Here is a 17,036-nt window from a genome sequence, read left to right as displayed (position 1 = left end):
ACTACCAGACCTGAACGATGCAGGAGAGCTCACGGAGAAGAGAAGGGAAAATCATGCCACTGGAGTGTATTGGCATAAGAGCCCATAGCCAAACGCAGATGGCCAGGGCATCAAAAAAATGGGGTGCAACCAGTAGTGTGATATACAGCAACCTGAATGCATTAGTTCTTAAAGCAAAGCTCCTGTACATAATTTTAACTGATCTAGCACTATGCCCTAATACTGCCTTGATTTGCCTTACTTAGTATACAGCAAAAATAATCTTTCCAAGTGGTAGCGTACAAAATCTAACCCTTCTCCCAAGATGCACTTACAACTTCAGTGCATAACAACATTCACTGTATGCTCTTTAGACTTAAAGACTTTTCTTATCTCTCACAGGGGCTCTGGTTTTGTAATCCTTCCAGTGCTATAATTTTATAGCCCTTTTAGCACAGACCTAAACCAGAATGCCTATACTCCCTCCAAGCCTCCCCATCATGGGCCTCTGCCTGCGAGTTCTGGAGAGCTGTCTTCTCCAAGCCCTCTTTCTGGTAGGCTTACACCCAGAGAGCCCCTGTTCAGAAATATGGCTGCTGCAGTCTCTGGAGGAGTGAGCTACACTTATGCTTTGACAAGGCTGAGGCCTAACAGCCAGAATGAGCCAGCCTCACCTGTTAAGAGTTCCCTAATTGCAATAGTGCTGCTTATCCTATGGAAGATGAACAGTTAGAGAAGGCACAAAAACCAGCTCAACTCCATTTCCTCTACCCCGCTACATCTGACTTTTTTTTTTCCTCTGGCAAAGTACACTTACCCTGCTGCCCCTGCGGTGTTTGTGAGATGATGAACTGTGCTGGCTGCAAGTTGGTTGTTGGATGCACCAACACAAACTGTTGCAGGTTGAGATTCTGCTGCTGAAGCTGCTGCAAGTGCTGCAAATCCTTAAATGGAGAAAAGAATAAAAAAAAAGAAAGTGTGTGTGTTAGACATTTAACTCAGCCATGGTTCATTCCTAGCATAACTAGATTTTTGATCCACCAGCTGCATTCTAGCATTGAGAGGCATATTGAGAGACAGAAGCGGATCTCAAATACAGCACTTCTGCTAGTGAATATATGCTGGTAATATGAATTTCACTTTTCTTCATAAAACCAAATATGCATTCCTTAATAAGTATCCCAGCAAAGTATTTCTTCTAAAAATAAACGGTCCTTTAACTACTAACACACACCTCCTCCCTCAAAAAACACAGCAAAAATACCTACAACCCTGAACCTTCCCAATAACTCTACCCTGAAATTGTCAAATGCTTTAGACTTATCAGCACTTTCATTTCACTAAATTATTATCTGAGGATGTAACTGTGCTACAAGAATTCATTGTTCATAAATCAAGTGTATTCCTAGGATTTTGCACTCCAGCTGTTCAGGTCAAATTTTGGAAGCAGTTACCTCAAAAGGTAAACAAATATATTTGAATACTTTTGAAATAAATTGCAATAAGCATAATAAGTGTGGTTCTAATTAAGATTAAAAGAAAAAAAACATCCAACACTGAGCTATTATAGTGCCCTACTTTTACCTATTTAAACCATTCAGAACTACTAATTTCCTATAATAAAATGATTGGTCTCTACATAAATGCTAATCTTTCAGGAACCGAATCACCATGAAAAATGATTTAACTTGCTGCTTAGTTGGAGAATGAAAACACAAAGAGCTGACTTAGGAAACTCCCCCAAACCTTGCCTTTCTTTTTTCCTCTCTTATCCCAACAGGACAATAACAAGAGGAAATGAAATTTGAAAACTGAAGCTCAGGGTAAAGCTCAGACCATTTACCAGTGGTAATCTGTGAAAGCTGTGTTTACGCACATGCACATGCAGCATCTTCTGGAGAAGACAGCACTGCAAAATACCTGCCCTTAAGCAGGTGGATAAAACTCCTAGCATTTCCCACAGCTACAACCTCCTATTAAACAGAAACAAACCAACCGCCAACCCCAGAAAACTTTAATCCCTGCCTGAAACACGAAGGACTGTTTGCAGACAGATATTCTCTTTCGGGTTCGACCGTGTCAGAAGGCGCCGCTGACAGCGCCAGGCCGCTCCTGCGCCAGGCCTCAGGCGGCCTGCTTGAAAGCAGCTGCTCTCGGTAGCCTGCTTCCGAACATATTTCAATTCAAGAGAGGCAGATTAACAAAGACTTGCTACTTCAGGCCAGTAAACTAACCCCTGCTCATTTTGACTGATGCGGGGTACCGAGCACTCACACAAGCTGCTCGACCAGCAGATGTGAAAGGCCATTAACTGCCAGCAATGGAGATGGTGATGAATAGTCAAGACAGACTGACAGGGATAGCATTTTATTTAAGCAGTACAGCCATTCTCCAAATAAATCTGCCTATACTCTTACATTACTTGAAAATTGTTAAAAGTACGGACTAACAGTTGCATCAACACTATTTTTCTGGGAGGAGCAGCGGGTGCCAGAGGGAGAACAATGAAGGGGAAATACATGAGTTCTTTGATTTATGAAACCATAAAGATACATTATAAGAAAATGAATACTTAACCTGCATTACAAAGGCACTGGCCATCAATCACTTAGTCAACTTGGTCATGTTACTTCAAAAGCACACAGTGTAATAAAACGGTAGACAGACACCAGATGGCATTGACCAAGCAATGCCCTTTTAGAAATGGAAACTTTCATTTTTATGAAACAATGGTAAAATAGCTCCAAAATACTCCCTAATACAAAAGAGTACTTTAAAAATTGATATTATCATCATGCAGAAGCACTGCAGCCATTCCTACAAAATTTAGGCCAATTTTCCTCCCAAAACAAGAGATATTCTTGTTCCAGTTATTTCAGGGAGTTCCATGCTTTTTTCACAGAATCCCAGAATGGTTGAGGTTGGAAGGGACCTCCAGAGATGATCTAGTCCAACCCCCCTGCTCCAGCAGGGACACCTAGAGCACGTGGCACAGGGTGGCATCCAGGTGGGTTTGGAAGATCTCCTGCGAAGGAGGCTCCACAACTTCTCTGGACAGCCTGTTCCAGGGCTCTGTCACTCTCACAGTAAAGAAGTTCTTCCTCACATGGAGGTGGAACTTCCTGTGTTTTAATTTATATCCATTACCTCTTGTCCTGTCACTGTCCATCACTGAGAAGAGTGTGGCCTCTACTTCTTTACATTCTCCACTCAGCTATTGACACATATTGAACAGATCCCTCTCAATCTTCTCTTTTCCAGGCTAAACAGGCCCCGCTCACTTAGTCTTTCCTCATACGATAGATGCTCCAGTCCTTTAATCATCTTCATGGCTCTGCGCTGGACCTCTCTAGAAGCTCCATGCCCCTCTTGTACTGGGGAGCCCAGAACTGCACCCAATAGTCCAGGTGTGGCCTCACCAGAGCTGAGTAGAGGGGCAGGATCCCCTCCCTTGATCTGCTGGCAACGCTCCTCCTGATGCAGGGCATGATCCCATTGGCCTTCTTGGCCACAAGGGCACGGTGCTGACTCATGGTTAACTTGTCAGCCAGGACCCCCAAATCCCTCTCGATGGAGCTGCTTTCCAGCAGGTCAACCCCTAATCTGTACTGGTGCCTGGGGTTATTCCTCCCCAGGTGCAGGACCCTGCACTTACCCTTGCTGAACCTCATGAGGTTCTTCTCTGCCCAACTCTCCAACCTGTCTAAGTCTCTCTGAATGGAAGCACAGCCCTTAGGAGTGTTGGCCACTGCTCCCAATTTGCAAACTTGCTGAGGATGCACTCTGTGCCCGCCTCCAAGTCATTGATGAACAAGCTGAACAGTACAGGGCCCAGTACTGACCCCTGTGGGACACCACTGGCCACAGGCCTCCAGGCAGTAGATATTTTTTTTCTGACTTCACGTAAAAAAGTTAGAATGGCCAAAACTAATAGTAAAAGCTAGTCTTATTTCTTGAACCCCTCAGTGAGACAGGGACCTCCAACTCACTTATTGGCTTGCGAACACTATCATCACAGACTGAGCGGACCTCTATCACAGAGAGGCTCATAATGAATTGGATGTGATTAGGATGTGATTGGATTAGACGCAATAGAAGAAGATTAGGGGAAGGCAGCTAGGGCTGAGAATACTGAGAAGAAAAAAAAGAAAGGGAGAAAGGCTGACTTATGAAAATATGGATGGATAAGAGATAAAGCAGAATCCCAAAAGTAGAGTTAGGAAGACATTTCTGAAGAAAGAAAAAGGCCTCCCTCACCAACAGCTAACAAATGAGAACCCCTCCACCATGAATGACTTGGGAAGAACTGCAGCAGATTGAGTAATGTACAAAGAGTATAAAGACATGCGATAGAGCAGACAATGGTTTTTGAGGATGGTTCAAGACACTAACGTTCAAAAGGCAAGGTATCCAGCTAGGACACAGCAGCTCTTGTTGCTGCAATCCTTGCACTTCAATATGATAAAACTGGTTTTGAATCATGGCCTCGGTGTAACTGGTACCAGCAGTCTAATGCTCTGCATCGGTCTTGGCAAAAGCTATCTTGGCCGAGTCCTGTTTAAATACAGAAATATAACTCTACTGCAAAATGGAAATGATACCTCCAAGGCATATTACTCTTTAAAGACTCCTATTAGCCCCTCAGATTCATCTGAAATCCAACTTTATCTCTACCTTGGGAAAGCTTTGTTATTTAGTTAATTGTAGCGCTACAATAAATCCCTGAATAGGAAACATGCAAACAGCTTCTGACTCAGTTTTTTCTATGCTGAACTTGTTCTTCCTCTGTAGTAAAAATCGGAATACTAGCACGCAGGAAGAAATGGAAAGAATGGCCCAGAATAATCTTTTGTGGTGCTTCCTATCAGTTTAGAAAGATGAAAGCAACCCAACTTCTATCTCATCACAATATTTGGAGCATATTTCTAGGAGGATTTTTTTTTTTTGAGAAATCATGGGAAGTTCTAAATTCCATATCATTATCTGTAGTTACAACTTCAGCACAAATTTAAAAATTTAAAAGCATCTCTGCCTTTCGGAGATTTGTATCACATCATTGATGATAGACCCTGAAAACAAGCAAGAGAAGGTTGCACAGAACTCCAAAACTTGTTAGCAACAATTTAGCATCAACCCAGCAGCAGCACTAACATTTTACCAGATTTCTGCAGAAGATACCCTACATTAAGTAGAGAACACATTAAAGAAGTCATGCTTGCGCAATTAGTTAATTGAAATAAATATGGTAATCCCCCTGCTGCAGAGACCTGCCAGTTAATCAATTATTCAGGAATCATCAATTAAAACAAACATTCAGCTATTTGTGTAATCAGCTACATGTTTACAATAGCACACAAACAAGCAAAGCTGAGCCCTGTTTATAAATCAGTGTCAAGATGGATGAAAATGCATGGTGCTAGCCATGTACAAAACTAGATAATAGAGGTTTTCCTTAACACACCTCAAATTATGTCAAACATCCAGATTAATTATATCCTGTGCTTTCCTCATCAGATGAGGTTAACAGAACTCAACCAAGCTATACATACATATCAAATAGCCTATACTAGTAGAAATTATTTTTTAATAATAATAAAATCAAAAAGTTAGGAAACCCAGAAAGAAGTGAAACCTTAGCTTGTTCCCCTTGCCCTACAAGGACATACTGCATGCTGGCAATGACCTGATGACACGCTATTCTTCCATAGAAGCATTTAGCTCATTGAAACACACAAGCAGACAATGCTCACTCCAGAAGCTCCTATTTGATGGCATATCCCCTTTTATCTTCAATGCTACACACTCCTCCTCTGAAGATTTTGTAAGTAACACAGACAAATCCAATTGTAAATCAATAATTGTAAATACTTCACAAATTTTCATAGCACCCCACTGGAGTAAAACACTTGGATTACTAAAATCTCACAGCTGCACAACAACATATAAAAAAGCATCCGCTAATTCTCGTACTGTATTTGACAAAGGTCTGGGTAGGTACAGCTCCTATTAATATAAAATATTAACACTGAGCAAAACATGCGTAAAACAGGCATTGCTGTCTTATAAGCTGGGCACCTAGAAGACAAGAGGCACACAACAGTGGACCCCTTAAGCTCAGATGAAGTTAATTGCATGCTAGCAAATGGCACCTCTGCAACAGACACATGGAGAAATTTTAGATGCTATCAATGCCCGTGGCCAGAACATTTCCCGCTCTTTTTTTGAAATCTACCAGTCCTACTGGGTATAGGCTAAGGTTAAAATGAAACAAAACAAACAAACAAACAAACAAACAGAAGAGCAAGCCTTAAGAACTAAGAGTTTCCTTCAATAGAATATAATTGAGTCATCGCTAGATCATGACAGTGAATTGGGATCCCTTGCTAGAAGAAGAGGAAGTACCTAGCCACATGACTCACAAATGTCACCAGGCGTAAGAGACAGCCAGGGCTGCATAGGCAACATCAATACCATCCTTTCAATGTATTTTTTGGTGTGGCAGGCAGACAGGTCAGAACTTTCAGACCAAGCTTGGCCACTTCAGGGGGACAAAATAACTGACAGCATAATCAAGCTGTTTTTCTGCAAATGAACTAGCACCATGAAGGAACAGCGCACCTTGCAGTGGGCTTCACAGACATTTGTAACATTTCCATTCTTTTACTTAATCAGTCCCCATTTCACTTCTTTGACACTTCATCTCAGTTGAACGCCAGCAAAAACAGGCTGAATAGAGTGTCAGACAATCTTAAGGAAGTTGTTCCCTGTTAGAAGCAGCAACCTTGGAGATTTCAGGACTCAAAATACTTTGTGGCTGGACTAACTGAAATACTATGTACCGAGAACCTTAAACTGTGGAGATATGGAGTTCAGGGTTGGTGACACAGACGCCTATATATAGCACTCAAAAAGCCTGTGCTATAGGTTCGGCTACCCATCTTCAGAAGTTCATAAAGTCTCTGAACAGCATATGCTAACCATAGTCAGTGGTGCCACATTCTCCACACTGATTTAAGCTAACCCTGAAAGATTCACGGGGATTTTTTACTGCTCTTAAATTGCCTATTTCCTTGGCAAATAGGTCTTTGGAATTAACAGGTATTGAGCAGTGAACCAAAACCTGAACAAGCTCATAAACTAGCCTCATTCTGGAAAGATCCTGTCTAGACACACAAGAGTGCTCGTTCTTTGTCACTGAACTCTGAGCATGAAGTGCTGAGTCAAAACATGTCTGCCTTTCCTACAGGTCTCAGCAAGTGTCATTATTTCTATAGGCATCCTTCTATACTCTGTTTTCTCCTTTCTTAAGCTAACTATAGGGAGGGAAATTCTGAGAAAGCAGCTTCTGGTTAGATTCTGGAACAAATTCAGAAGCCCAGTGGAACTGATGAGCACCCAGTGACCAACCTGCTGCTCAGGACCAGCGGGGAAACACTGACAGTGCTCAAGGATTCTAGAAACTTACTGAGCATGGAAGAAAAACTTTACTGGAATGATGCAGTTAGTCAAACACCTTCATTTTCCGCCCTCTCAAGCCTCAAGGCTCACCTGTGCAATCTGTATTGGCTGAGATAGAGGGATCTGCGTCATCGGCGTTGCAGCAGAGGCCGAGATGGTGGCACCTGCAGCGCTGTGCTGCTGACTGGCCGAATGCTGCACGGCAGCCGCCAGCAACTGTGCCTGCGCCTGCTGTAGTAATAACTGTTGCTGGGCTGGCGTCAACGTGAGCTATAAATAATTAGAAAACACAGCCATTAATAAAGGGAAGAGCCATTTAGCTGCAAAGTCATTAACTAGCCCATTCCTAGTTATATTAACCAGACATTCCTAAAACTATTATGACAGTTCAGCCATTAACTAGCCGGTGATTTTGGCCTTAAATAAGCACAGCTGACCACTCGGTACGGCAAAGGAATCAACCTGTCACAAAACTGATGCAAACCAAATGGTACGAGCAGACCCATTTGTACTTACACTGGAACCTACAGAACTGACATTTATGCCTTAAAGTTTTCTCCACGGCTCGACTAGGGGCTTCAGGAAAAAAGGTAATTAAGTAGCAAGCAAAAGAAAAGAACCAGAACTGCCAGGATTTGAAAGGAAATTTACACCCAACAGAACAGCAAGTGATTAGCCAGATGAATGAGAAGCAGGAATGCTGGCTATGGCTACTGAACAAACTGATAACACCCCAGCTGCTTCACATTAGCATGAATCCCTGCCATATTCCATCATTTCCATTATGCCCTAAGACATAAGTAAAGAACATGAGCTCCATTTGTTTCTCTCCAAGTCTCCCCATCTGCTTTTTTTAAATATATTTTTAAAATAGAATAGAGTTGGCAACTTTACATCCCTTCCCTTTCCCAAGCATGCATTATCTCTATGAAACAGGTGGCAGCAGTCTCTCCTTTACATGTAAATGAGTCTTGATGCCCATATTTACTACAGTCAATGTCTGCACAGACCTGAAGTCTTGAATGCTGTACTACTGCAGACCTTCATAGAGCAAATTAATACTTTTTGAAAATGAGAAAACAAGCTACTAAAACCCAACATGTCTTATTATTTAAAAAGTCTCACTTCTAAATATTTAAAGTACAATTAATCAAATATGGATGTCTATTTAGAAAGTAACTTACTATATAAAGCTTAAGAATAGACCATGACATTAGTTTATCACTTCATACAAGTGCAGAGAAGATCTAACTTCACACTTCGAATTGTAAATATGTTGTTGGAACAGATAGCCATAAAAATCCTTATTTAACTTGCAAAGTCTTAAAACTGCAAGGCTGATTACACGAAAACAGCCTATTCACAAAACCTGCTTTTTCTTTAAATAACTGAAGGCATTTACAATTTAGAAACCCCAATAACTCTTAAACAACAGCTATATCCCATAATCCCTCCTAAAACTCTGTGGTTAAAAAAAGGCCCTCAACACTGACAGGTTAAAGTGGAAGAGTTGAATTAAGATAGGCTGAGGCACGGACTAGCAAGCTAGTTACTTAGGGAAATGTGTTTGAAAAGAGAAAGAATTAGTGGCAGCAGTTTCCCTCATTTTTGTTTTTCATCACAGCTCAGGTATCTGATAAGATTTAGACTCATGCTCACGTCTCATTTTAATCTTGCAAAGAAATAAAAATTCTTTAAAAAAGAAAAAAAGACTTTATACCAGTGACTTCCTTATTTGTGCACACCAGGTCTTCATTTCATTGCAGAGTCAAGGAGGCTACTGAGAACAGAAATACCTCTTTTTTTCCCCCTGAAGCTTCGCAATTAAAATCAGGAAATAAAAAGTACTGAAAAGCTGCTTTTTTATAAGAAAGTATTTTCTGATCTCTCTTTCGCTCCAGTTTCTCCCTATACTGAAAGGAACGACCATCCCCTTCCCTGTGGACTCGCAGGGGCCAGCAAAGGGCCGTGGCTGCGCAGCGAGGGGCTCGCCGCAGCGCTCGTGGGAGAGCCTTACCCCGGTGATCTGTCCTCCGGCCAGCATGAGCTGGGTCTGGGGAATGGCCGCCTGCACTGACGGCTGCTGGGAAGGCTGGCTTGGCTGCTTAGAGTCCCCAGATTCTTCATTAGATTTAGACTAGGGAAAAAGATATACAAGTCTTTATAGTGTAAAACAGATGTTAATGCATACACTGCTATCTCAACACTGTACAACAAAAATCTTTTTCATCTACATACAAAAAGCCCTTGGGTTTATTTTAAGAGTGGGTTTAAGCAATGGCTCTATGTGCCCACCATCTCAGCTATGGATGCTCTAACATGTCTGTAGGAAATGCAGCTTGAACAAAACAAAAAGACTCTCAGGTCTTTTGTAAGTCTTTGACATTGTTTTCAGATCCTATTTCATTTTACGCAATGCAACTGAAGCGGACACTACCTTTTACCATAAAGAAAGAAAAGGTTGTTAAAATTATTCACTGCCTAAAATCCTGAACAATGGAACAGGGGAAAGGAGATTGTGTTTCCATTTTCTGTATCCACATCGTGCACTTCTAAGTCACTGTGTCATGGATTTACAGGGAACTGGTTAGAGAAATCCTCATACGTTTATCTACCTACAGCAAAGCACACAATAAATATAGTGCTTTTAAATAATCAAAGTTTAGCATTTATGTAATTGAATGCTGCTTCACTTTAAAGGCTCTTTATTTTTTCAGAAGAAAAAATTGGGAAGACATGAGGGAGGAATTGCAAGTGCATGAAGAGAGGGAGAGAGTTTTATGATAATTAAAACTGGTTATGCAGAACATTAAAATTCTGCATAGATTTGCATATTTTCCACCACCTGTTTTGGGGACTGCAGAGCAGGCTAATTAACATAAAGGCTCTGATTAATTCTGCCAGTCATTGAGCGATAATTACAGCGCAGGACTGTAAACATTCTGCACTGGAGATACAGCCTGTTTGCCAACATCTCTCTCAGGGATGGAAGTTTACCATGGCAACCAAGGCAATTTTCTGCCTCCTTCCTCTTAGGAAGGAAGGTCACTACACCTCCTCCTCTTTCCAAATTGGTATTATGGATAAGTGGGTCCACATTCTAGTGCGTTCTATGTAATGTGCTACACGCGTTCTTAAATAACAAGCAATACTGCAACCAGATTTCAATAAAACTGCATCCCTTGCTCCTCAGTGTAGTTATCGAGAGGAAACGGCATGTTAACTGATACACTGTGAAGCATCTGGGACCATATAAAAAGTTTGAAGGCTTTGTTGTCTCTTGTACATTATAAGCAGCAAGTACTCTGCCATAGATTGAAATTATTGTGTTTTATTCACACAAGCAATCCACGCTAGCCACATTACGTACTTAACGTGGGATAAGAGTCCTGTGCTCGGCTACCAGAAGTAAGGACAATTTGTGAAGTAATTCTGGCAAAGTAATCCTTGCAATGATCAAAATAAGGGGGAAAATGGAAGAGCATGAAATATTTCAGGAGGTTTATAGTTAACTTACATGTTATATTACAGCAGTTGACTAAAATTCAGCATAAAATTATGTTCTTTGGTTGTTTTAAGCACCTCCGGTTTCTGAACCTCCTTTAAACCTGCACATATACTGTATATATGCAGTATATATAGTATGTATGCAGCATTATCCTTCCAAGCCTACCTCCTGAAAGCCCAATAAAAATGAAAATACAAAGTGACATATCACAGGTTAAAAACTCTCTCTAACAGGACGAACAACCTGTTTGGGAAGGAAAATGAGGAAAGGAGCAGCAGCAGAAGGAAACAGTCCTTACCTGTACATTTAAGGACTGAGCAGCAGCCTGTAAACTTGTTCCAGCAAGCTGGACCTACAGCATAGTGCAAATGCAGGAAGGAAATAACATAGGAGCCACGAAAAGCTTTAAAGAGGTAAAAAGAACAACCCTCTCTTTCCCAACCAACAGATAACTCCCCCCACAACTGCACACATACACCCCTGTAACACCTGAATGACTGAAACAGGAGTTATTCTCAGCATTGAGAAAATGAGCATGAACCTAGCACAGTGTCATCTGTCTACTTCTTGATGAGGTATTTCTTCCTTCCTAGGGACCTAGACTTCAGGGCAAAAATGAGTGGCAATGGAGCGTTTGGAGGCGGACATGTTGACTATTCCTATATAAATATCTAAGTTTTGGGAGGCAGGAGGAGTGTGTTAAAAGACTCTTCTGATGCTTTTACCCCCCAAACGCACATCGCCTTCACCCGCTTCCTTACAAGACAAAGGAGCAACCAACTACGTAGCCTGTGCTGTAGCCCACAGCACAGAAACTCTTCCCTAAATTGACCCGTCCAAGGATCTGCTGTCCTCAGGCACTGAGGAGATGATCTTGATACTGAGAACTGGAGACACTCAGCAAAGGCTGTACTGATACAGGTATGCTCAAAACTTAAACTCGGTGTTTGTGATTAAAAGACCAAGAAGTTCTTGAGGGCCAACAGTGAAAAGAAACTGATGCTTCAGAAAGTGAGATTTTTAATCAGTAAGTGAGATTTTTATTCAGTATTATTTTATCACTAATAACGGCTGTAAACTTAAGTTATAAATGTTCACTCACTGAAGATCACTTTAATCAAGTTCTCCTGTTTTGTTTTTTTTCCACCAACACTTCTACTATAACAAAGCAATGTTATGTAATAACTTTCAAAGGTCTAAATTACAAGCTGTAGTGAATTCCTTCTCTAACCAGGATTAAAAGCCAGGCAACACAAGGATAAGAAAACCAAATCAAAAGGTGGCATTGTGTGCTCTACAAAAAGCCCTCCTCACATAATACTCATCATTAAAAACAGCAGCAACATATCTACAAGCATAGAAGGGTGAGTTTTAATTCAAATTCACTATGAAATTAACAGCTGAATATTTATATAGGCAACCCCTAAGGGTCACTTTAGAAATACTTCCCACCCTTTCTGAAGAAGTTCTATCAGACTTGCTAAGTATATGCTCTATCTAGAAAACTCTCCCAGAAGAGCTCCCCCTCACCACAATCCAAGTCTTGTTTGCCAGAGTTGATACAATCTGAGCAGAGACTAATCAGAACAGAGCACAGGCTAAACAATAAGTAAATCAGTTGCCTCCCACTAAAAGCAGAAAAATAGTCAAAAATAATGTTTTATCAGTTACAGTATTAAAGAACAAACAAACAAAAAGACTAAACATGCCTCTCCTAGGTACACTCAGGATATGCCTGAAAGTCCCTTTGAATGCAATCTGAATCCCTTTTCTACCACACAAACATTTTCTAATCAGAACACTAAACTAAACCGGGCCTGAACGCTGCCTAGTAGGCAATGTTTTGTATTAGCCTGCAGGAAAGCTCTGCATGTTAAGACTGAATCACATCCCATTAACAGCAGCCATCCTAGAAGAGGACAGCCAGTTTTACCATAGATTCCCCCCCAGGTGCATAAAGAAGTTGAGATTTTTCTTTCAACCAGCGTTCAAAAAAAGAGCAAAGCTGTGTCAAACATGAAGTTATAAAGAACCTGACAGCTGTTTAAATAAATACATTGTCAAAGCAAGATAAAATACTTTGCCAAATACAATTAGCATCCTGGATCCACCTATAAAACAAAAACAAAAACTAAAGCAAACTACCAAACACACAAAACTCTTCAGAATATCTGCATCTGTCTCCATGTTAAACACATACCAACAACCCATGAAAACTAGTCAGCTTCTCTCCGCATAAAGGCATCCCTACAACAGACTATAGATTTAGCAAATTCAAACACTGGCACCCCCTACATCCTACATAGCTGCATCCTCTGCGAAAATTACAATTATGTGACAAAAAGTATTGAATGTTCCACACAGTGAAATGGCAATTCCGAGCTCTTAAAGAGGGTATAAAAGCTTCAATATCTCAATTATAACACAATAACTGTGCAACCCCAGACCTCAAGCATTCAAGGTCATCCAATTAGCTGCAGTATTTTATTTAAACTTGGTGCCAAGGAAGGGAAAGAAAGCAGGACATTTGTTTTCATACATCAAGAGTGATCAGGCAGAAAACTACCAAAAGAAACTACAGAAAAAAAAAAGCCCTAAAATACTTCTTACACTTCTCTGCCTATGGACGCCCTGCTTCCCATCAGCCTGTATCTAAATATCAGCTCTGATTCCCTAGAGCAGCAGCAGAATGGAGGAAAGGTAGTAGGTAGAAACCTGAATATCATACGGCAAACGTCCTTCAAAAAAAATCTTTTTATTCAAAAGTCCCCAAAAGGGGGCTATTTGCCCAAGATAGGTCTCACGCAACTTGGCACACGGTCATAGCCTAATGAATACTGCCTCCCACAAACAAGACCTTTTCCCACCTAAGGCAGTTAGGCATGTGGCCTAAACATACGTGCTTTGACATGCCTCCCCATTATTCATATAAAGAAAGAACATACAAAAAAAAAAAAAAAAGGTATGTTTCTACCTGCCTGAATCTCTCCCATTTTGAAATGGGTCTTTCTCTTACCTGATGAAGGTGCCCAAGGAAGGCCTGGGCCTGAGCTGTAGAGATTGCTCCTCCGACAGGCACAGGCTGCTTTTGAAAGTCCAGGCCATTTGTTTGCGTGCCTGGAAAAAACAGAGACAACATGAACTATTAGTTACACCTTTTACATAAACAGAACGAGATTTAATATTCCTAAGTCTCCTGCTCTTTGCCCACTAGAATAGGGTAGAAAAGCCCACCAAGAGGCACAAGAATTAGAGGTGGTTTTATTGAAAGGAAGTCCTGTCACTTTCAGACTTTGATAATACAGCATTTGTCAGCTGAACAGTGTCAACCTCAGTCTCCTTCATTTCTATTATCCTACTAACCCTATGCACACCATTACATATCATGCTCTGCCATGGTTTGAGAACAGAATGACTGCCTGTTGCTTAAATTACACTTAAATGCTGCATGCACTATCTGTTTTGTGCACTCTCTATCCAAGAGCTGAAGACCATTTTGAAGCTCAGAAATTGAAAAAATTAAGTTCAAAAGTAGTCAACAGGACTACTTTTAAGGACAGGGAAAAGAATACTCGAGCAAGACAAAGTACCGTATGTATGTAACGGTTACAGGCCAAAATTCTGCTATCTTGATAAGCCACCTCAGCATTTTCATGAACATTTGTGCAGAGCTCTTATTATATAAAATAAGTGACTGTTCTTGCTTTTGTTCTCATCCACTTTGAAATAACTACAAAGAGATTATTTTATTACATTTTTTTTTCTTCCTCCTATAGGAAGCCCTAAAGGGCTCGACAGACATGAAAGCACCCAAACTACCCCAAATCGTCTGGTTATGAAAAAAGATTGGAATATTTTTTCACAAGAAACTATCACAGAATTCTCTTCTGCCACGGGAAGCTATAACCATAAGCTTTTAAGAATCACTCCGTGTGGAGATAATAAAAATCAATATTAGTGACAACTGTCTTGTAAGTTGGGTATTATTACTACCTATAGAGGCTAACAATAGCATGGGAGATTTCCAATTTATAAAGCAACGTGGAATTCCTAGAACAAATTAGGCCATCTTAAAAAGGGGTGATTAAAATAAGAAGTAAAGGTAGGTTTATGCTTGCATGTTTATTCCCTAATGACAATCAGATTTTTGTTCAATGCCTACGGACGAACGTTCAACTAGGTCCTACTTCAACATTCACTACATCATCTACATTTTTCTGAGCCAAAAGGTTATCACTTCCACAAAAGGTTATCTAGGTTATCCACTTCCTTAAAAACCTCTGCAAAACCAAGAAGGCATAAAACTTTACTAGTAAGATATAGGATCCACCAATATTTTACACAGTTGGTTTATCTACAGCTTACAGAGATACCATATTTCAAAGATGGTGTCACCATTCAATTAGATGCAGATACAGTCAAGCTTTCCAGCACCTACATGAGATGTATTGAAGATAATCCTTTGATGTATTTGACCGTCCTTTGTTTTGGATAGCGGTGGTGGTGGGGAATCATTCTTCAATTTTTCACCACCTTCTCCAAATTGAATGGAATGACTATCACTGGCCTGAATAATAAAAATGCAATCTGAATGCATTTCTCAAAAATAAGCAAGAGAGAAGGTCTGCTGGAAAGAGCTGGAAGGTCTCACCTACTTCCATTTTTTTTCCAGCAAAGTCCAGAACCCTGACCATGCAGAAGTACAAAGAGAAGATGGTTGGCTAAGGATATAAAAGTAATTCGTGAGAAATAGCTACTGTAATTAAAAAGAAAACAATCTACCCCTGCTCATTTATGCGAATGCTTTGTAGGAGCTTTTTCGCTCCACCTCCCTACTGAAGCTAGTAAGCCAAATTTTTCTTTTCTGGGAAAACTAGCTGGAAACATAACCTTAAGTAACTAGGTGGAGCCAGTCTAGCTAGCTGTCTTCCAAACAGCACCAAATCGCGACACCATATGAGAAGAGCATTGCTGTGCCCACATACAGGAATAGCCCGGTTGGCACTTCACTTGACTCTTCAGGCGCAAACGTGACAAGTCTGTTGGGGCTAACAGTTTCGAACAATCTGAGTTCCAAGACTTAGCTAACATCTCCACAGGCACAAAGACCAGCCTGGACAAGTGCTGAGAGAAAGTAACATGCCCTTCAAATTGATTCTTGAAGCATCAACACTCTCTCCCCAACCATCGCTTTAGAATACCCTCAAGCAAAGCAAAAAGCCCTCCACACCTCCTGTTCACTCTCTGTTTTGCATCTTAAGTTTTTTGGTATCCGAAAGCAGTGTGTCCCTCTCCTTCACACGCAGCCTTAGTTTTAGAAAGAACTCTACCACACGTCCTTGTGTCTATACCTACATCTATCTCTTGAAGAAGAGTGGGGAAAACTCGGAAGGACATGGCACTCCTTCCGTGGAGGCCAACATCTTAGAGAAGGCCACGGAGGAGGGAGCTCCCAGAAGCAGGTCAGCACACTCAGGGACAAAATGAGGACGGTGCCATTTCTGCTCAGGTTAAGAGTTAAATACACAGACATGAAGATTAAAGCTAAGGCAAGTGCCTCCTTAACAGTCACAGGTATTTATATTTTTTCCATTGTAATTCCAGCTCCCACAGAACTGCTAGAGCAGATCTAACAGCTCATCAGCACCCAAAAGAAGTGAGAGTGGGCTCTCATCTTTCCTCTCTTCTTGCTCCCAGGTGTGTTGCCCCTGTTCCTCCTCCTCTGATACTTTATAGATCCTGCAGTAAGCTAAATCAGCTTGCTAACTGAAGAGAGGACTACTGCTCCCTCTTGGTCTGGGGCAAGTTAGGACTTTGCCAGATAAGTCGGATGAATTAACTTATTTAGCTCAGGGCCCGAGGACAAGCAGCCGACAGTACAAAGTCAGATACTTTAGAGTAGCGCATCTGAACGTCATCAAAGAAGTAATAGTCATTAAACAGAAAAGAACAAAAGGTTGAACAAGTTTTGAAAATGCTCTAAGCTCAGTAAGAAAAAAGAAAGGCTATCAGTTTACTACTGAGTAGGACACTCGGTCTTGCTTTTCCTTCCCTTTTGCAGTAGGTACTAGGTAGACTGACTAAACAAAAC

General features: G+C 41.0%; 1 protein-coding gene across 5 annotated transcripts in view; it reads right to left on the bottom strand.

Moving 5' to 3' along the window:
• Positions 1-17,036, bottom strand: part of POU2F1 (POU class 2 homeobox 1) — a 108,752-nt gene that overhangs the window by 24,642 nt on the left and 67,074 nt on the right. For 2 of the 5 annotated variants that reach the window (XM_088533245.1, XM_010218254.2), the window contains exons 3-7: positions 13,962-14,062; positions 11,244-11,297; positions 9,455-9,574; positions 7,528-7,707; positions 797-923 (exon numbers count right to left, since the gene is read on the bottom strand). In XM_088533245.1, the coding sequence (XP_088389371.1) occupies positions 797-923; positions 7,528-7,707; positions 9,455-9,574; positions 11,244-11,297; positions 13,962-14,062 (582 nt within the window). The remainder of the gene's footprint in view (positions 1-796; positions 924-7,527; positions 7,708-9,454; positions 9,575-11,243; positions 11,298-13,961; positions 14,063-17,036) is intronic. The other 3 variants (XM_088533255.1, XM_088533260.1, XM_088533267.1) reach the window with 3 other exon arrangements.

This window comes from Tinamus guttatus, unplaced genomic scaffold, assembly GCF_059628265.1.
Source record: "Tinamus guttatus ecotype Peru unplaced genomic scaffold, ASM5962826v1 Tinamus_guttatus_pri_ptg000035l, whole genome shotgun sequence".
NCBI classification, from domain to species: domain Eukaryota; kingdom Metazoa; phylum Chordata; class Aves; order Tinamiformes; family Tinamidae; genus Tinamus; species Tinamus guttatus.
Note: the sequence above shows the minus strand (reverse complement) of the source record. Positions and strands in the feature narration are given on the sequence as shown.